The sequence below is a fragment of the Oxyura jamaicensis genome, chromosome 8, assembly GCF_011077185.1.
Source record: "Oxyura jamaicensis isolate SHBP4307 breed ruddy duck chromosome 8, BPBGC_Ojam_1.0, whole genome shotgun sequence".
In the NCBI taxonomy this organism is placed as follows: Eukaryota; Metazoa; Chordata; class Aves; order Anseriformes; family Anatidae; genus Oxyura; species Oxyura jamaicensis.
This window is the reverse complement of record NC_048900.1, coordinates 19576187-19597848: the sequence shown is the minus strand read 5'-3', so window position 1 is coordinate 19597848 and position 21662 is coordinate 19576187. Positions and strand designations below refer to the sequence as shown.

Below are 21662 nucleotides of genomic sequence, written 5' to 3'. Positions count from 1 at the left end.
AAAAAAGAAAAAAGAAAAAAGAAAAAAAAAGATTTGGTAGATTATATACTTGCTTTCCCAACACTGATTCTTATCCTCCTTCACCATCTCTGCAGCAACTGAAATTTCACTCTGCCTCCTTTTGGCAGACCAGAGCTTTTTGGGTGATGAACTCTCCAAGCCTTCTTTTTTTTTTTTTTTTTTTTTTTTTTTCCTTTACTCTAACCACATTTTTAGCAGCATGCTGAAACATCTGTCATGAGGTTTTTCTGCTCTTTTCTTTGTCTTGATAATGGTGTTTTAACTTCTGCCTCCCAGAGTGCAGGGTCTTGAAGTATCTGCTTCATTGCTTCCCTTCAAATGGAGTTGCCCCTCATTTTAGGAGAGATGGGTGAAGAAATATGGCTAGGAAAGAAAGGCATTGTGCAAACTGTTTGTAGTATGAAATCTCCATCTCTATTTCTGTCTGGAGGAGGAAACACAAACTATTTTCCTCTGAAATGTAATGTCAATAAATCGCTTTGAGATGTTTTTATATTTTATTGTGATCTTAAAAAAAAGAGCTTCCGGGAATACACAGAACAAATTTTTTTTTTTTTGATTGTTGCATTATAAGATGCCAAACATACAGGCATGTTCAGGGGTTCAGGGAGAAGGTCACTGCGTAGTGCTTTTAACTATTTTTGTATGTGACTTCAGGTACTACTGGAAAGAATGTTTTTAGTTGGCCTGTGTTACCTCAGTGGTGAATTAGGGAGAGGCAAATTGTATCCATAGTATTCAAGGCATGAAGGAAAGCAAAACTTTAACGTGTTTGTGACTTGTCATTTTTAAATAATTGCCTTGTGGAGATAGCAGTAGTACAAATCAAGGCTCTGTCTTAATGTAAGCAAATACACATTTCCCATCATTCTTACTCATTAAATATTCTGTAATATATTACAACACGATTTTATATTTTGACCTTAGTTTTATATTTTGGCTTATTTCTCTAGTAAGGGTTTTTAATAAAGATTCCCATTTGGGCCCGTTTGGTAGTCCTGGACATTGATGGATGAAAGAGAACTTAGAAGTCATCATCTTCTTCTAACTTCAAGCTGAGTATGTAATGTGAAACCAAGAACCCTTGGATCTCCATGCCTTGTTTGTCACTAACTCCTCATCTGGCCATGTTGATGTCATATTGCACCAGTGGAGAAATGCCCCAAGGAATGCTGTCAGCTCTGTGTGATCTGGTGGGTGCAAGGGCCGTGTGTCTGGTGATGTGCATGCACATCTACATCTCACGCAGAGTTCCTGGGGGCTGCCCCCTCCTGACCTCCCTGTGCACCGGTGAAGGGGATGGTTGGGAAGAATTGTGTGGAAAGTGAAGGGACACCTGGCTGGTAACAGAAGTCGGTTGCCCCATGAGTTGTTGCTGCTGTGGCTCCAGCACTGCTGGCAACACCTCCTCCCGCGTGGCTGTGGTGACCTTGCCGCGTGGCCTCGTCCCCTGGTGCTGTGACATGACAAGGCAGCCCGGTCCCTGTCACCGGAGCCCTCTCTGCAAAGGGGCACGGCGAGCCAGCACCTGCTCCGTGCTGGCTGGCGCAGGAGGGCCGCTCTCCTCCACCTCCCCTGCTCCGGCCTGGGGGCCGGTCGCAGCCCCACAGGGATGAGGCCTGAGCCGAGGGGCTCCCGGTGCCCGGACGAGAGCGGGGGCTGCCAGAGCAGCCCTGAGGGGCTGGGAAAAGGCGACCCTGAGCTTCTGGGAGGGAGGCCGGGAGGGAGGGAGGGAAAGAAGGCCGGGAGGGGAGGCGGAGGGAGGGCGGGACGCGGGCGGCGCCGGGCGGGCGGCGGGGGGCGGCGGCGGCGGCGGCGGGCCGGGGGGCATCGCGCTGCTCCGCCGCGCCTCTGCCGGCACCAAAGAACGGAGGTAAGGGGTGGCGGCACCGGCACCGGGACGGGGACCGGCACCGGGATCGGGACCGGGACCAGGACTGGGACCGGGATCGCGTAGGAGCGGTGCGCGGCGGTCGGTGGCGGGGACGCGGTGGCGGTGTCCGGGGCTGCTGGTGGCGCTGGTGCCCGGCGAGGTGGGCTCGCCCCGCCCCAGGGCGCCGCGCACTTAAGGGCGCTGCTGGGGGCAAAGGGGCGCTGCAGTGGGAGCAGCTCTTCCACGTGCTCGGGAGGCTCGCTATCACCGCTGTCAAAGCTGTCACTGCTGTCACTGTAATTCTGTCACCTCTGTCATCGCTGTCTCCGCGCTGGCAGGGCGCTGCGGGGAGTAGGCGAGGAAGGCGCTGGGCCGGGGGGTTGCTGGCTGCGCCCCCCTTGAGCAGCCCGTAACGCCGGAGACGCGGGTGGCGTGGGTTTAGGCCGGCTTCGTCGGACCTGGCTCAGTAACTGAGATAGTTCACTGCCTCTTTGCCTTACTAACGCCTGCTTTTTTTTTTTTTTTTTTTTTCTTTCTGCGTGGGAAGTTTTTGCCATCAGGAATGTCCTGAGAGTAGAGATGGGAGATAAGGCGTAAAGTAGCTCGCAGAATTGGCTTCGGTATCAGAGGTCGGCTGCGGTGCACACTGGTACTTCAGCGAGCGAGCTGGGGACTTCAGGACTGGTTACGTTAAAGCTTTAAAACGTTGAGTTGTGAGAGGAGAATTACTAGGAAGATGTTCGGACATTGTTTTGAAAATGAATGCTTAACAGTGAGGGAAGAAAAATAGAGTGTGATTAGCATCTCAAAACACTCTGGTTGGAGTATTTCACTTTTGACTGTGGTTGGGTTGGTAAATATTTTCATTCTAGGAGTACGTTACAAAAACATTTCTTTATATACGTAGTTTAACCATGAGATGTATTTATGATTTCTCTGATTATATGTACATGTGCATTATATATATGGCATACATTATCTGTATAACAGGCTTGCAGAAAATACTGTAAACTACACTTATATTGTATAATGCATGCAGGTAATTGTTTTATCCTGTGGCTGCTGCACTAAAATATGATGACATATCATATCACTCAGAAAACGGGAAAATTAGATTTGTACCACAGACTAACATCATGGAATTTCTGCTTCAAATGTCATTTGAACAGTGGCATGCCTTTTACACTCTGTGTGTATTTTTTTTTTTTAATATTACAGATGCCTTTTGATAGCAAGACTGCTGAAATGTTTTGAGCACTACCTCTCCTCTCCTAACCATGAACAGTTCAAAATCACCTGGGCTGGCTGGATTTGGAATCTCAAAAAACACAACCTGCCACACAGAGAAGAAGATTTCGGTTTTCTTTTCAATAATCTTCATGACAGTGGGAATTTTGTCCAACAGTCTTGCAATAGCAATTCTCATGAAAGCATATCAGAGATTTAGACAGAAATCAAAAGCATCCTTTTTGCTTCTTGCTAGTGGCTTGGTCATCACAGATCTCTTTGGCCACCTCATCAACGGAGCCATTGCAGTGTTTGTGTATGCATCGGACAAAGACTGGATTCGATTTAACCAGTCCAACATTCTTTGCAGTGTTTTTGGCATCTGCATGGTTTTCTTTGGTTTGTGCCCGCTCTTCCTGGGCAGCGTGATGGCTGTTGAACGTTGCATTGGAGTCACTAAGCCAATATTTCACTCTACAAAAATGACTTCTAAACATGTGAAAATGATGTTGACTATGGTATGTCTGTTTGCTGTTCTTATAGCTTTGCTGCCTATTCTTAGGTTTAGAGCCTATCAAATTCAAGCATCGAGGACCTGGTGCTTCTATAAAACAGAACATGTTGAGGACTGGGAAGACAGATTTTATCTCTTACTTTTTTCTTGCCTTGGGTTACTGGCCCTTGCTATTTCATTCTTGTGCAATGCTGTCACAGGAATTACCCTCTTAAGGGTCAAATTTAAAAGTCAACAAAGACAAGGCAGATCTCATCATTTTGAAATGATCATTCAGCTCTTGGCTATAATGTGTGTTTCTTGCATTTGCTGGAGTCCATTCCTGGTAAGAGCCTAATGTGTTTGCCAATTTTTAATGCACATCACTGTCTAAAACTTATACTTTTAATCTCCAGGTTTAAAGGTGCTTTAGCTGCGATAACAGATCCATTCACATTTTAATGTATTAATTTTACAGCATATTGCCTGTGACATATGTACCTATGCATCTGTAACAAAAATAGTAATTATTCTTCACTTCTGATCAAGAGTGGAGTAGGTTTAACAAACAAAATGTGCAGGGACTCTGAAGGCTTTATTTCCAGTGCTGTGAAGCAGACAGTTGTAGCAGAGTGGTGGTAGAATAACTTAAAGCAAATATTGAGGTTGGCCAAAAATTCAGTGAAATCTTGGAGCGGTAATTCTGTTTAGTCTGTACTGTGCTTCCTATCATTTTTTTATTTATTTTTATTTTTTTTTTTATTTATGGTAGTCTGTTCATTGTTATTATTACAGTTTACTGCTGCTTGCGAAATGTGTTATAGAAGATAGCAGTTCAGAACATAAAAATCCTCCACTCTGTTAGTGGGATATTAAGAACTTTGTTCAAGTGTTACATTAAAAAAACGGGGTTGGCAGTGGGTTAATGTAAAAATTTGGTTTAGAACTGATCAAGCTGGGTTTGTAATCTGGACAGGTCACAGGCAAAACTTCTCTTAGGGCTCTTTCTCAGCTGTCCCAGTTGTAACTTAGGACTGCTTTCTGGTAAATGCTGTGACTCTTCCAAAGCAGTAAGTGTTGCTCGGGATAGCGTGTGCTCTGTCAGTGAGTAGTGTTAAAGGAAATGGGATTATGATACGGGAAAGAATTTGACGGCTTCTGTGGTATGATGGCGTTATGAAGGCGGTATGGAAAATGACTCTGTTTACTCTAGTAAACCTGACTGAAGCAGTTTGAATTTTTTGCTGGGGTAAAAGAGGCTAAGTCACAAGTAATATTAAATCTTAATTTTGTTTCCTAGAAACACTGTCCCATAGTTTTCCTCTGACATGAATGAGAAGCAAATTTAGTTAGAGATTTACAAAAATAGAAATTTAAATTTGAGATCAGAATTGGCTCCAGCTGTATCTCATCTACTGACTGGCTGTGGTATAGCGTGGAAGTACCTGAACTGGTTCTAAATTAGCTACTGATAATGGCCTAGCTGCAGCAATTGGGTATATATCACAGGTAGTAGCCCATTAACACAGTACGATGGACATGAAGGTGAGTGTTGGGATGTAAGTCTGCCTCTCTGAAATGCACAAGACCTCTGTCAGTTGTGTTGAACAGTGACAGAATTTCCCCTGCTTCTCTGCTGATTTTTCTAGACTTGCTCTACAACATAGTTTAAATTCATGTTGGCTTTTGTCAGTGTCCTGACTGTTGAATACACATGATAAACCAAGTCATCTGAGCAGTTCAGAAAGCTTACATAATGAACTTTCTTCCAGTAACTTCCAACACTCTGAAATTTATCTGGGGCTAGCCACAGAATGGTTAGGTTAGCAAGAAAAGTGACTGAAGGGGTGGCTTTACTTTTCATGGCAAAACAGTATTTTATCCTCCACTGACATTTATTTTCCTATAAAATAATTGTCTTTGAAGGTTGCACTTTGCTTGTCAAAAGAACTATAGCTGTTTTTCATTCAAAAGAGTTATTTTGTTCAACATTTGAAGGAACCCAGAATTGCAACTACTCAGTTTGGTTTTGGTAATTTTTTTATACCTTTCATTTTTTAAAATTATAAAACTGTATATATATTTTAAATCTTGACGGTCTTTAATAAAATCACAGTGCAACATGTTACAAGTATTGGCTTTCATCTAGGTTGTAGTCAACAATGAATTACTATACCAGCACATCTTTTTTTTCAGAGCTGTTTCAGAGTTTGGTGTTCTAATCAGCTGGTGATACACACCTGTGAATGATTTGCTTAATTTAGTACTTGGTCATTTCTGAGAATAGATTGCAGATGAAGCTGATAAACTAGCAACTCTGGTCTATTCATCAGGTGCTGTATAAATTCAGGGTGCAAATTTCCAGCACTCTGTGCATCGCAGGCTCTTGATGCTTTGCTTCTAGATCTCTTTCAATGAGGTGAGACAAAAAATCACTAAAATTATCCTGGTAGCATGGAAAAATATATGTTAGAAATAAGAAGTTAAAAAGTCAGTGTAAGGTCGGATTTAGATCTTGAAACAAAGTGTTAGTCACAGAGAGCGAGTCCTTTGTGGTATTATCTTTCTTTGCTATTAGGATAGTAGAGCATGCATCACAGCTAAGTGTCTGAATTACAAATTTTACTCAGTTTTGATAGCATTCTGATCACTGAATAGAAAGAGAATTGTAAGCACTGTGCCATCATAGCGAGCTTTACTGGTCAGGAGTGGAGCATGCAGATTCAGTGGAATAAAGTTATACCAAGAACCTCCTAAAGTGCTACAACAAAGGGATCTAGAATTTATTAAAGCATATGGTTTACGATGGATTGCTGATCCAGATCTACACATCCTATTTATCTGCAATCTCTCAGGGCTTTTGATTTGTGAAATTAGTGGTTTAGATTCCTTAATCTATTCAGTATATACCTATATAAGTATTTCTTGAAAGAAATACGATCAGGCATCCACAGATGCAATTATTTCTCAAAGTATCTAAATACATGTTAGTTTACATCCATTTGCTTGTATGATTTTTTTCTCGACGTGAAATCCAGGAGTCAGTGTCAATCTTTAAGAATTTTAGCCATGCTCTCTACCCACGGAGTCATATATAATAAAATATGTTTATATTCATATACTGTTTATGTACAATAAAACCTTATTTGAGAGTGAACTGCCTCAGTCTAACCAAAGCTATTAGAAACCAAACAAACATTTAGAAGAGAGAGCAGAGTAAGGCAATACAGTTTATGCCACATGTGGATTGCAGATACGAAAGTTTAGATTTATTTGGTGTGATTTGCCATCTGACAGGGGGGTTGGGTTGTTTATTTTTCTTCTGTTTTTAATCTAGTCTGGTGTTACGTCAATTGTCATACGTGCATGGCTACCAAAAGTCTATCCAATGTTGTAATCCAGTGCAGATTTCCTTTACTGTTACATTTTATTTTAGATATATTTTTTTCAAGCGGAGTTATGTATTCAATCACCGACCTGTGCTAAAATCACCTCTAAATAACATTAGACCCTGAATCATCCTTTACAGTGTCTGGTGTGGAACTGAGCTTGACTTCTGCACCTGTTCAGTGGTGATGAACTTGTTTTGATGTTTTAGTATTTAAATACTTTTGTATTTAAATATCATTTAATATTATATATAAAAATATAATCTATCACGACCTCTGTTTTAAGACTCCTGGAGATCTGGAGCATTTTTCAGAAATGGAGCCCATTGTCTGGATCATGCAGATCTCTGCCTGGGACTGTTGGACAGGGATTTCCTTCTGATTTATCTTTTTGAAGCTTTCTCTTGTCTTGTTTGCATCTCAAAACAGACAGGTTTCTCAAGTTTTCTGCCACTGAGTGGGAATTCTTCCTCAATGGAGTACCAAGGTGAGAAGAGAAATGTCCACAGAGTCAATGTTATTCCTTAAATTCCTCCATAATTCTTAAATGCAGACAGTGAGGGATCTGCTGGCTGGGAGTTACCGACCTGTTTCTTCCTTTATGGGGAAACATTTATCTCCTTTTGAGGAGTTGAAAGGGGCAGGAAAGTGACACAGAACAGCTAGTGAAATTCATGAGTTTTCTGATAGTCTGTGTGGTCAATGGCACATTTATTCTAACAGTCCAAATCATTTAGCTTTGTGATGGGTAATTCCAGGAAAATATGTTCTGAAGATAGCGACATCAACTCCTCTGTGTAGCAAGCAATCATTTTTTCATCCTTGCTAGTCTTAGTCCTTTGCTAAGGATACACAAATTTTGTTGGATAGATGTAGTTCCTAGGGCTTGGATCCCCAAAGCGAATAGCTGCACTGGAGTGTTTTGTGACAAGCATCACTGATGAAACAGATTGTTTTATAAATCTGATCTTTTGGCAGTGACTTGATGTCTGGCCTGTCATGAAACAGCTTGGTTTTGGAGCTATGTTCACATCAGCAGATTCTGACTTTCATACATCAAGTTCTGTGGGGCTCAAGGGATAAACACATTTTAAGTTTTGTTTCTGGGGAAGCAAAGTGAATTTCCTGTAATTACAGACAGGAGAGGTTTATTTCAGAGTGAATTCATCTACAGGAATAAATTATGATATGGAGAAAACTCTAATCTCTTTCATGTTTGGAACATAGCCTGGGAAAAGTACATCTACCTTTAAATTTAAATTATTTTTGTTAAGATCATTTTTCTATGCAACTATCTGAATCATTTCATTCTAGTTTTACCTCCCCTCTAACTCCAAAAAATAGCTGCTCCTTTTATCTTTTTTTTTTTAAGATTTCAGCTATTTATGTCACATGATTATATCAGCTCTTAGTCTGTTGCTTTTTTTTTTTTTAATGCCTAGATTAATTTCTAGCCATCACTTCTCATGTCATCTCTTACCTTTCCAATTTGCTATTCTAATTGCTTTGCTCTAAACTTGTTCTGAGTTCTTGTCCTCAGATTGTCATATGCAACAAGGCTTGATGGTTGTGCACATAGGGCTTCATTTAGCTTCCATTTTGGTGAATCAGTCCAACCTAGATGTCTAGCCTTAGTGGTCATGCTGCTGGAGGAGGCGAGAAGGACAGTGCTATGCTAATATGCTAAAATGCTTGGTGCAATATCCTTACCCTGACCTCACAGCCCCAGTTCCTCCACCAGGTATTTCAGGTGCTGAGACAAGCTCACGGATGATACATGATAAAGGAAGTTATGGGTTGCAGGTTTTACACTAACTAAATTCTAGGCCACATAGTTACATATAGTGTACGACACTTTGCTGTACATGATAATCCTCTGTGCATCTTGTCTTAGTATTTTTGTATGCATGGTCATTATCTATACATGCACAGTGACACTTTTCCAGAAGTTTATAACTGTGTTACCCTTGAAGTATCCTTCTGTATTCTCTTACAAATTTTCAGTTTGAATTTCCTTTATACTTACATATAATTATATATGCAATTATATATGATGTAATTATATACCATTTATAGAGGCTTGTTGCTTTATTAATTTTATGTTTGCCTTCAAATATTGCTAATTGCATTGTCTCTACAACAAAATATTTAGTTAAAAGTTCTCTTGTGCACTCTGGCTGGTGATTTTCATAATCGAGAAATGCAGCCGAGCAGCAGCAGACACAAGAAGTCCCAAGATACAGGTCTGCGCCCTGCCTCGTGGCCATGCACGGGACAGCCTGCTGATCTTCTGGGTAGATGCCGTGTGGGCACTCTGTCTTACACAGCCACTGATAATATATGTTGCTGGTCAAAGCTGCAGCCACCATGAGCTTGCTGTGTCTGCACAGGCACTTTGAACAAAGGGAGTGGTCTTTGGAAGAATAAATTAGGCTTTCTATTTTCAGTCATACGTTTCTGAAGACTGAAGGAGATACTCTAAAAGACTTTCAGCTAATCTTGTAGCTTTGAATGCCATTGTAAAAGTTAAAATCTCATGGAAAAAACATACCACATGCTAGGATAAGGGCTCTCCCTCTCCTTAATATTGTGAATTTTTAGTTGCTTGCCAAATTTTTCAATATATCTTTTAATGCTGTGCAAGTTCAATTACTATTCTTGCTTGAGTTTTTCTGAATGACTTTCTGATACTCAAGGTTGTATCACTGAAATGTTACTGTGCCATTCCAAACATTCTAGCCCAAAATATATTCTGGAATAAATTGCTGATTTAGAGATTAATGAGACTGTGGGAAAAGGAACACTATTTTTGACTGAGTCATACTGAAGAGTATGCCCACCTAAAATGATACTAGATTTGAAAGTTACTATTTTTGTATTCAGAGTTGGTCTGTGCCTGTGTTCACCTTTTACAGTTTCTAGAGCTGTTAAGGTCTTTGCCTTTCTGAGAAATATGATTCATTTTTTAAAAATGTTTTTAACTGTGGGCTGGGGCTTAGTTTATCATAGACTACTTAGAAAATGTATTAAATGTGGCTATGTTTGTAATGCAAATGTAAATGTTTACCTCCCTCTCACAGAAGTCAGGGAGTTGAGCTGCTGAAATATTCTCTCAACAATAAAGAAGTTCTGGAGAAGAAAGTAGTCAGCATATTGTCCTGTGGTAGGGATGGGAATGAGGAAAGGAAGAAGAGCTGAGGCTGACAGATTGTCCTTTACTAGAGACTTTTGGAGAAGCATAATTATATATTTTTTTTAATTTATGTTTACTTGTGCTGTTTAGAAAAACTTATGTAAAGCCTTCTTCTGAAAATGCAGTGCCATCAGAATGCAATGAGGTTGGTTTGCTTTGGAGAGATAAAATACGGAAGGCAGGATTCCAACTGTGTGAAAACATTGCGTTTTCAAAACAATGGGGTACTGTTTTTCTTTCAAAATTGCTTGCCGCTTGATTTTTAAATTCATATTATGTATACAGTATTAAACTGCAAAGTTTAAAATGGAAACAATATTTAATTCCAGATGTCAGCAACTATCAGGTTTTTTTTTTTTTTAATTTTCAAGTTGCCATCTCAAAAAATCAAATTCTGAAAACTCAGTCAAATTACTATTCCTAACCTCCCCTTCTTTATTCAGTTACTAAAGTTTTCAGATGCTGTGATTGATATTGAAAAGTAAGTCAATTTGAGATACTTTCCAGTTTTCTTTGATATGAGTGGATTCTTTCTGTTTCTTAGGTATGACACTTATTTGGGCCTTTCTTGCTTGAAAATATCGTGCACTGCATAACCGTTTTTGGAAAATGTCATACACTGCATAACCATTTTTGGATTGTTATTTTAGGAAAGATCTTTCTCCTGACTATCAGAAGCCTTTAAATGGTAAACTTGTTGCTGAAAAGTCTCTGGGACAAATACACTCACACGGAAAAACTCCAGAAACTCTTCTGTACTCACCAGGTTTAACAGGACAGACTTCAGTGTGCAATATACATTCATATATTTTGTGAGATATTTTTTTGTTTTATTATGGTGTTAATTCAAGATCGTAAGTTTTTCATGGTGATTATAAATGCTTTCTAGCATAAGTTATTTATCTCAGTACTGGTGCAGAATCTGTTGATGTCTGAGAGAATACATTGTTTGGATCCACTTCTGGGAGATAGGCTGTTTAGTTTGAAAACAGAGCAGTTGTTATTCAGATCTTTTCATTCTTGTTTCACCTGCTCTTAAGACTTAAATTTTACATTTAAATATTCAGAAATAGCTAAATTATGGCTGGTTACTTAGCTTATAAACTCCCTGAGGAAGGAAGGTGTATGCGTGTATAGTGCCTACAGTTTACAGAACAGGAACACAATCCTGTGCTGGGATCTCTGAATGCTGCTCTTACACATCATAATGTTTAGGTAGCAGAACATTGCCAAAATAATTTACACCAGGAATTACAGTGAAGTTTGAGGAATTACAGTTCATTCTTTTGGATTTATTTTCATATTGAATGAGGTGAAACTGCTGGCGAGGTGAATGAACCTCAGCTGTGTTGGAGGTAAATTCTCTTGCTGAAGGATTCCTCTTTATCTGTTGCAAACAGATAGGAGAGGAGTGGAGAGCAGCTCTAAGCTCTTTCTTAGATCCTGTTTTTAATGAGCCCGGTGAAGAGCTGTGCGTGCCAAAGCACAGGTTTCAACAGCACTGGAGCTGTTTTTGCATGATTGCCTGCAAGAAGCTGAAGATGATCCTTTATGTAAAATATGTCTGAAACTGAGTTTTTAAAGAAAATAGGGCCTCTCTAGTGTACCCCCAGAAACTAAGAATTTGTCTCTGGAGAACCAGAAGTTAATGACTGATCTCCAGCTGCTTGCCATCCCAGACCTGTGTGCTTCCAGCTGCCTCAGGTGGCTTGAACTGCATGTTAACTCACTGTGCCTTTGCTGCATGGCCAGCCTGAAATCACGGGAGTGAGTGAGGATGTAAAGGACATAGTGAGACTGCCTGTTAGCAACCTCATCACCCAAGTTATGACCAACATTAGGATGTGAGGATGTGGGGAGGAAGACTGTTGTTCCAGTGGGGATATGGACAGCTGCATTCCCATCTACCTCACTGTGCAGAATGGTGTTAAAACAAGTAGATGAAGCAGGAAATATGTAAGGGTCCATATAAGTGATAGCAATTTTGTTTTAGGGTTTGCAATACGTTAGTGTGTTAGAAATATAAATGAATGTACTTAATAGTCATTTATGATTACCATGAGTGTGGTTTTGCAAAAGTAATGAGAAATAAATCACTCTTAAATGGAGATTTGTTTTTTTTTTTCTTCCCTCTCCACCCAAAAGGTTGTACAGCTGCACAGAAATCCCTTATAATTTACTTGTCAACGTTAAAAATCAAAATTTTCCAAATTAAACATTTCAACTTGGTTAATGTAATACTAATTCATTAGCACTGATATTTCAGTTCATAGCTTGTCAGTGCACTTCTACAGAGAGATTTATAGAATAAGTTGCTTTAGTAAAGTTATATATATATATATATATATATATATATATATATTTATATTTATAACAGTAAGGGAACATATAACATCTTCCTTTGCCTCCAGCCAGATCTGCAAATATTGCAAATCAGATGGTACAAGTCATTAAACAACTAGTACTCCAGTCCATATTTAAAACAATCTAATTTTTCTCTACTGGATATGCTGTATATATTGTAAACATAAACGTGTATAAAATATAATTACAAGCTAACATCTCTCTTTTTTTTTTCCCAACTCCTATGTAATCAGTACCATAATTTCTCAGACTATTAATCTGAAGGTCTAACTCCATTGGTAGACAATAGGTTCATTTTTTTTTTTGTGTGTCATTACTTGAGGTCTTGCAGGAATAATGACACATCAATACCATCTGCATGTCTGAGCTCTAGAAGAGGTGACGAGGCCACTATGTGGTGTGACTGACTCACCGTGGAATTCTTCTTCCTTCTTATCATGCTTCTAGTATGTATGGATATCTTTTGTTTTGGTGGTATTTGTCTTGAAAGCCTGTGTATATGTGCCATTCCTCTGAAACCAAGGAGCAATGAGTCCAAGGAATCCTTGGAGAATTCAGCCTAATTCTTGGATTGTTAGACAAAAGTAACAGTGCAGTAATGTTTGAAAAGTCAGTCCGCTTCTAAGCCATGGATTTGATCCTGTGCATAACAGTAATTAAATGCTAAATTCATTCTATAATTGTGGACCTTTGCAGCTCCTTTTTCCTCCTATAGGTTGTCTGTATACCGTTTCATTTTTCTGTATTTCCACAACTCTCTCCCTCCCCCCAGTATTAAGTGTAGTCATTCTTCCTTTGGGTATTTGTAGCATATTAGTGAGAGAAGTTCTGTTCCTTCTAAAACAGAATATTTATTTAACCAATAAGAATGTGATTATTTTCCAAATGCATGTGAAAACCTGAAAAAAACAGAGCAATACAAAAGAAATTATATGCTAGTTCTTGGCTTTGAAGCCTTTCCCAATTGACCCTAATGGAAGAATGGATAAATTCTGAATACATATAGTCTTTACTCTAAATACTTATTTTGTTAGATTGTTTTTTTTTTTTTTTTTTTTTTTCCTCAGGATGGTCCGTATTAGAAATACTCTATTGTTTTCTGGCCACAGAAGACATAGCAGTTGTCCTGTGAAGTTTCAGCGTTACTGAGTAAAGACGATTTTCATTTTATCTGTAAAATTTATTTTCTGTGCAAGAGATTTTTGTGTCTTACTAGGCAGCAATACATTCTTTGCCCTATGGAGGCAGGCTTTTTGGTAGCTTTAAAATATGCAGCTCAAGAAACAGCTTGTTTATTTGACTTTGATATGGATACCGTGTCTTTTCTTTATGAAGTGAGTCATTTACTGTTTTCAGTGCTAAACTTTTCCCTATCCATATTAATTGTTCTCTCTGTTCAAGTAAGTTAATCAATTAAGCTGATAGAGTAATTACATTGTCAGCTAGTTGAACCAAAATATTTGTAATTTTGAGGAGGAGGAAAGGACAGAAGGAAAAAGAACCATCAATCCCAGATTGAAATTATCTGGATTCTTTTGGAGAAACAAAGAAGTGGCCTGGAATGGTTTTTTTTGAGCCCAAGCTCAATATATGTTACTGTAAAACAGATGCAGACAGCTAGCCTCCAAAGGGAAAGTTGTCAGAAAATAAAAGCTCAATTTTCAGTTAATGTTGGCTAGCTTTTGCACACCAATAATCCTTTTTATGAGGCTTACTTCATAACAGCATTTTTGCCTTATATAGGACATAATCATGCCAAAGGCAGTTAATAAAATATAAAGAGCAAGTATAATGTCATGGCACTTCATATTTTGTTCAGTAATTTTGACAAATTCTTGCATACAAAAAAAATCTCATTTCAAATGATGTTTCCAAATGTTTGCTCAGAAATTATATTGTCATACATAAACATTTTGCATGGAGCTGTAAAAACACAGATAGAGATATTATCCCACTGACTCTAATGGCACAGTAATAGAATGTGATAAACTTGTAAGTCCTCAGCAGACCTGAACCTGATTGAGGAGAGTGGAAAGCCCAGAAGAACTCGATGTCTTCAGCAAGGAGTGATTATAGAGCAGTCAGATGGAGCTGAGCTGCTGGATAGCAAACATCCACAGTGCCCTGTGTGCACGTGTGAATAATGGAAGTTCCAAAAACTATTTTATAATTAAATACAAAATTAAATATGCTTTTGTATCCATGGGAGGAATGCAGTCAGAATACCACCTGTGCAGTTTAGGAGAAGGGGATGTGCACCTCTGGTTTCAATATAGGCATCGATGGCAGTGATACAAGTACTCTGCAAATACTGGGGAAAAAATGGACTTCCTTACATCGATGGAAATTCTCAGAAATGCTTTAACTGGAATCCAAAGAAAGAAGAAGAGACTTCAGAGGGTCTGCAAGGTTCCCACAGAGAAATGGAGACTAGAGGTTGACCTACATGGGAAGAGAATTTCTGATACTTGTTTGCAAATAACAAAAATGGCCTTTCTGCTCCGCTTTCTGTATCAATCTCTTGGTGACAGTTTTTTTTATCCACTTTCCTGAAGTCAAGGATAGAACATGGATTTAGAGCTTATGAGCCGAAGTGCATCAAAGTAGTTCTACAATTTGCCTTATTTCCTAACTAGCTTTAAAGTCTGCTTCTTGTTTTGACTGGCTGTCCTTGAGTACTAACGGGAATGTGACTAAGCAGCACTGCCATTTAGTTTGTTAGTTGTTCTCATCTAATTGAGATCCAATTGGAAGGGAAATTAAAGACATGCTGTTTATACTTGGAGAGTGGTGTGAAGCTCTGGAGTTATTTTATTTTTTTCAATTTGTTGCACTGAGCTCTGTCTAAGGGAAGTGACAGTTCTCTGATGCTAGATGCAGTTGTAGAAGTCAATGATTTCAAAATGTTTTTAAAAGTTTTCCATCTGACTTTTTGGAACTTGCAAAGTAAGCTTTGGTTTTAGTGAAACCTAAGAGGTTAAAAAAAAAAAGAATGGAAAAGTTTAATGCATTGTGTCAAGTCCTTGCCTGACACAAATATGGACTTCTTTATATTTATTTATAGATATAGAGAGTTCTCAGGTCTTACCTTAAACCAGCAAAGACTAACATGAGTCAGAGTAACTTTATATCTTACAAGCAGGCAGCCTTGGTTTAAAAAGTTAATGTTTTTTACTGATGCTTTTATTGTTACTTTCCTAAAGAAAGTTTGAATTGTATTGGTTATATCATGTGATACTGTCACTTTTTTTTTTCATAAGCCAGGGAGAAGTATTACAGCTGTATTCATATAAACATTGTATAACTCAGCAAAATGCTATTTGGATTTTTACAGTTCTAAATATGTTAGAAAATGTCATGAGTTACATTTATTATTTACCATCTGAGGATTAACTTTTTGAGTCATGCCGCTGGATCTGCATGGATATTGCAGTTGGCTGTAGAGATCAAAGGCAACCAGATGTGATGCAGTCCTGTTGTGCCTCTTCCTTCTTCCCACTTGTGTACTGCTGTCTACAAACAACACAGTTTTTTAATCATACTAACCTGGTGGACCTGCAGGAAAGGAAAAAAGTGCATAATTCTTTGAATTGGTTTCTCCACTTTGAACTAATTATTGAGTGGTATTAGTCAAATAACAAGAAAAATGACCTTTCTGTGCCTTCAGCGAGGTCCCGCTCTCATAAGTTGGCTTAGCATTGCAGCAAGCTCTGGTTCCCATTCCGGAGCTGGTGACTTGTGCCAGTTCAGTAACAACTTTCTTGTACCCAGGGAGCAAATACAGACTGATTGAATGTTTTGATTCAGTGGAACACTTTAAAGAGATGGTAGTGTATTAAGCCTTTTTATCATTCATAGTTTTAAAATGACTTGAAACTGAAATTAAATAAGGAAGAATATGAATGTGTGATATAAATAAATTATATTGACCTTGCTCCATTCTAACCCTCTTCAGCTAGAGTTTAGGGTTTGTTCTACAAATCATCAGATGGCTTTTTAGAAAAGCTGCGGTAGCAGGACATGTTCTCCTCTTTGTCCTCTTTTTGTGTGCAGTCGGCTTTATTTGTCTGGAATCTTCTTATGTGTTGTCTCAGATGTGGAAGAGCTCCCAGGACAGTGCAATTGTTTGGAGGAACAGAAAAGCTATTTCACTTCATACCCAGAGATGATGTGATGGTGACATGTCTGTCACTGCTGCTGCTCTGGCATAAGCATTTTAGGATAAAAATACTTAGGAATCACCCATGCTTGGAGCGTCACTGAGATTCACTGCCTTATTCCAGGCCTATATAGAAATGTCAGCCTCACAGAACTTAAAAAATTGGGATAATATTTTATATTGATTTTTTGTGATACAAATAAAAAAAAAACAGTTTCTAATTTATGAATAACACTCTCAAATAATTTTAGAAAAAAAATTGTATGAAACAAAATTTGTAGTTAACATTTTATCTCAATACTTCCAGTACTGGGATTCATAGCTGACTTGCTTAATCATTAGCTATATAAATAAGCTTTACTTTCTGTTTTCTACATATACTCAAATACATTGTTTTGTGCACATCCAGTATTCACAAGAAGTAACTTAAATGTCCTGGATGAAGCTTATCCACTTATCAGAATCCATAAAATTATATATCAAATTTTCTTATCATTAGACAGCACTTTGAATTAATACATAATCAAAAGAGAGGGACTTTATGTTTAGCCAGCAAGTTGAACAGAAAATGAATAAATTAATTTAGAGGTGACAAATACAAAATAGAAAGGAATCTCTCAAGTTTCCTGGAAACACGTAAGAAGATGACAGTTTTTCAAATTGCAGATGGAGCTACTCTTAAATGGCCACTTCTGCTGCCTCCTCTTCCAGGCATTGAAATTAATTTCAAATGAATTCTAATTTATTTGGATTTGGTATTTATTAAGTTTGCAGAATGCGAGAGAAGAAGAACAAATGGAATTTTGAAGTACCCACAGAAACATCAAGCAGCAGATTAGGAAGCTAGATATCTGTATTAAACCAAGCATACAATATATCAGATGAGGATGTTGGTCTGACCTCTATTGTGCTGTTATTTGCTGCCCAGTCCTACTTGTATGAGCAAGGAGTACTCCGTCTGAGTTTGGGTTGTGGTATTGGACCTCTAATAAATAAAATGTAAGACTGTCCTGAGAAAGCATCCTGCGCAGAAGCCAAAGGAGTTGTCCAAGTTTGGGTGGTCTGCTGATGTCAGAGGAATGCACCCAACAGTTGTGGGGTGAAAAGCAGATTCAGGGAACTGACTTGTAGCTGTTTGTGTTGGCATGGTGCTCAGACATTCCTCCTCTTCTTCGCACCGGTTCCCAGCTGTGCCTCTGCCAGTCTTACCAGCTTCCCTAGGAATGTTCTGTGGGCTCTCTTCTCTGCCCCGACAGATGTCCATGTAGAAATACTTAACCAAATCCTTAACTAAGCAGTCTCCTTTTATGCATTCACTCTACTCCCCTATGGAAGTTTATACCTAGATGTTGTGACCTGCAAGCTACAAACAGGGCCTAGAGAATCATTTTAAAGAAGTAAAGATGTTTGCTGGAGTCCTAAGCAATAGTTTTTTCTTTCCCTCTTCATTCTTTTATTTTATTTTTTGTGAAAATAGGACTCTGCACTTGTACAGACTGGCCCTACCTCTTGTCACACAATAAATCAGTATACTCATAACATCAGTTGTAAAATATCTAATTTCTTAGTTACTTAACTGTATCACTTTAAATGCTTTGGAACTGAAAGCCTTACAGTGTTTCATCTTTCTACCAAAAAAGTCTTCATGTACTTCTAACATTAATAATAGAGAGAGATAATTTACCGTCATCTGGCAGATTCCTGGCATTGCACAGCCAGGCTTTCTTCATGCACGAACTCAGGTTACAAACCCTCCATGGTGGAAAATCTACAAAAGAGGTCTCTGTGGGGCAGGAGCCCCAGTACTGTGTGTTTCAGTAGGGCTGGTGTTTCAAAGATTAGGCTGCAGCTCTGCAAAGCTGGGTGCCATACATGGCTTACAGAGCTGTACTGGGCTGGTGTAGCTGTTGGGTATCCTCTGCCACAAGTAATCCTGCTGAGCTGGACTGGGAAACTAAAGGGGTGGTGGATGTCTCTCCATGTGTTGCAGCATTTTCTTTGCCTCCACAGGTGAATGTGACCCTCAGTAGCTCCATTGGCGACAAGAAGGTTATTGGTAGTCTTTGTCACCATGGCTTAAATCTTCCTAGAAACCTCTGAACCTCTTATTTCTCTGGTGTAAATAAATTGTGTTATGTTGCAGCTTAAAATGTATGAATCTTCTTGATAAAATCAAGGTGCTGTATTCTTTATGCAGGCTTGGAAAATGTGAAAAAGTAAATACCCTTTGTAAAAAATGTCCTGATCTAACAGTGGAACAGTCTTGTGAAGGTGTGAATATTAGAGATAATGTTGAAATGATTTCACTTATTTACATGCTCACTTGAAGTTTTTTTTTTTTTTTTTTTGATATATAATTTTAAAATGTTCCATTTTCAGGTGACAATGGCCAGAATTGGGATAAATGCAAGTCGTTCAAAGGAGACCTGTGAAACAATACTTTTTGCTCTCCGAATGGCAACATGGAATCAGATTTTAGATCCCTGGGTGTACATTCTTCTCCGGAAAGCCGTACTTAAAAACCTGTACAAGATCACGAGGGGATGTTGTGGCATGCACATCATAAACTTACACATGTGGGAGCTCAGCTCCATCAAGAATTCTTTAAAGGTTGCAGCAATATCTGAGTCACCAGTAAGTTCCAAACAAATAAATCTACAGCCACTCAGTTCTACAGGGCAATAAAGTTAAATATGGTGTAAGAAGAGATGATGGAAGCAGTGCTCATACATGGGCAATACCTTACAATGAATTCTAAGGCTCAGTGGTTTGGCATTTGTTTTAAATTGTGAGTGGTTTGCTCTTGTTGCTTACCAGTTTGACATTGTTACTCCAACAGATATGCTTGAATGTTTTAATTCACTTTAGTGTACATCCCTTCCAAAATTGGTTGTAGAACGATAAATCATCCTGGATTTTTCACTTCCAGGTACTGAAGTGAACAAGTTTCCTTATAGCGACCCCTACCAAGTCCTTTACCTTAGCAGGATTCTTAAGAAAACATACAAGTGAGAAAATGATCTCCAAAGTGTTTTTGTAAAGGGGTAGCTGTACCTACAAGTGATACCCTCAAATCTTTTGCAAAGTCATTGTTTCCTAGGGTAAAGTGCATCATCCTTTTACCTAAGGGTATTTGTTTATAGGCAAGGAATTTTCCAATTGAATGTAGAAAAGATGTTTTGCTTCTGGCCAGCATACTAAATGATCTAGTTTGCTTGGTTCCTTGACTTGACCTCCTAATTATTTACCATTGCATGAATATTTGGGAGAGCTGCAAAGATCATCAGTGTAAGCATTCCTTTCCAATCACTGATAAAATGTTAGGTTCCCCGTGGGAACACAGTTAGAAGCAGATCAACTCAGCTTGCTTGCTGTTACATTTTTAGCTCTATCAGTGAGTTTTAAGCCTTTTCAATAAATTGTGTTGAAATTAACAGAAGAAAACTGTGGTTAGCCTGTATAAGGAGCAGGGCTTTTTATTTTATTTTTTTATTCCTAAATTGAAGAAAACTTCTTGAAGGGTTTCCCTGATATGTATACTGAAATGCTCATAAGGTACCTCATAAGGATCCATTTGTAAAAGGTCGTGCATGTCTCATGTGAAATAATTGTGTGAACAATTGAGCAGCTCTACAGGGAACTGCGCTGTGATTGTGGTTTCTGTTTGTGAAAGCAAACTGCATACTCAGTGTTTGCAGGGTATATGTCTGAAGTGCTGAATACATTTAGTATATTTGAAGGTGTCAGAAAGTTTCAAGGACTTTACACAGGACTGTACCCTGCACCTCTAATGCTGCTAAAAGAAGCGTTGGCTTTTGTGGCTGTACTTTCTTTAGAAGCAAAATTCTCAGTATCAGAGATTTTGTAGCAGAAGGATTCTTTTCATATAGAAATGTCTAATGTTATTTTTACCTACTTCAAATAACAACATTTGCAAATTGTTGATGTATTTGGACTAAGTAGTTAAAAATTGAGTGACCAAGAAGACAGTTTGAGAGACCAAAGCTATTCACCAAGTACAAATTCATGTTGTATATGAGAATAGTTTGAGTCAGAAAATAATAATAATAATAAATGATTTAAATAATTCAATTTTTGTTTTAAAAGTTATTTCCTTTTTATTTTAAAAAGGTTAAAAATATGGGTTAAATAAACTGAAAGGAAATGGCTTCATTTACCCTAAGGAATTTGTCTGTGATTTATTTTGTCAATCACAGAGTTCATAAAATGTGTACAGATTTGATGCTGGTATAAGCTCAGCACTATTGCTTCTTGTGGGTTCTGCTGAAATCTGGGAGTATTCAGTCAGTGCTCAATTTGGCCTTTTCATTTTGTAGAATGTGATGCCAGTTTATATATTGACGTAAATTATTTCTCCTTTAAGGAAGATAGTTGTTTTAGCAGCTGCAGAAAAATGTTGGTTCATAAATTGTTGAGGTATTTGATCAGTGAATGAAGCTCAATGTTCCATTTTGTTATGTGAATAAATGTAGCTTGTGTAGTCTGTAATGGTCAACTTGTAAACCAAAAAAAAACACGTTTATATGTATATGTGATTTCTTATATTTTGTGTACTATTATATACTGAATGTAAATTGCAGAGCCTCATTAAAGTTATCAAACTGTATCTTGAGACTTATGATATTTTTTATATGACAAAAAGAGAACCTATGTTGCTAAGCATAAACTTTACTACAACTCCCACCTACATTGAATTCAAGCCAACCAGTGCCATTCACAACTTTGACAGCAGAAAAACTGTGAAAATAGAAAGGACAGTGAGGATATAAATAGGAGGCCTGAATGTCCATACACTTCATTTTCATGTAAGTAGCCCAGTGCAATCAGTGGTCTGAGGCAGACAAGGTCAAGTTCTGATGATCCATGCTTAGAAAATGCAAATAGAAGTGTTTGCATTCAAATTGCTGCCACCACGTTATACA

General features: G+C 38.4%; 1 protein-coding gene across 8 annotated transcripts; it reads left to right on the top strand.

Annotated features, from left to right (window-relative positions):
* Positions 1–1788: 1788 nt before the first annotated feature.
* PTGFR (prostaglandin F receptor) lies at positions 1789–21346 on the top strand. 8 transcript variants are annotated; one of them, XM_035333598.1, is made up of 4 exons: positions 1800–1894; positions 2442–2543; positions 3113–3960; positions 19099–21346. In XM_035333598.1, exons 3-4 carry the CDS (start codon positions 3172–3174, stop codon positions 19402–19404), a joined length of 1095 nt encoding a protein of 364 aa, XP_035189489.1. In that variant the 5' UTR covers positions 1800–1894; positions 2442–2543; positions 3113–3171; the 3' UTR covers positions 19405–21346. The 8 variants fall into 8 exon arrangements, with proteins under 8 accessions (XP_035189493.1, XP_035189489.1, XP_035189492.1 ...); XM_035333605.1 differs by having other exon boundaries at positions 1834–1983; positions 3113–3639; XM_035333597.1 differs by having other exon boundaries at positions 1835–1983.
* Positions 21347–21662: the final 316 nt, after the last annotated feature.

What these genes read in the sequence shown, in the direction of transcription:
- PTGFR (XM_035333602.1), top strand. Translation starts at nt 3,172, where the DNA reads ATGAACAGTTCAAAATCACCTGGGCTGGCTGGATTTGGAATCTCAAAA. An exon ending in TTTGCTGGAGTCCATTCCTG is followed by an intron (nt 3,961 to 19,098) that starts GTAAGAGCCTAA and finishes TTCCATTTTCAG; the next exon opens with GTGACAATGGCCAGAATTGG.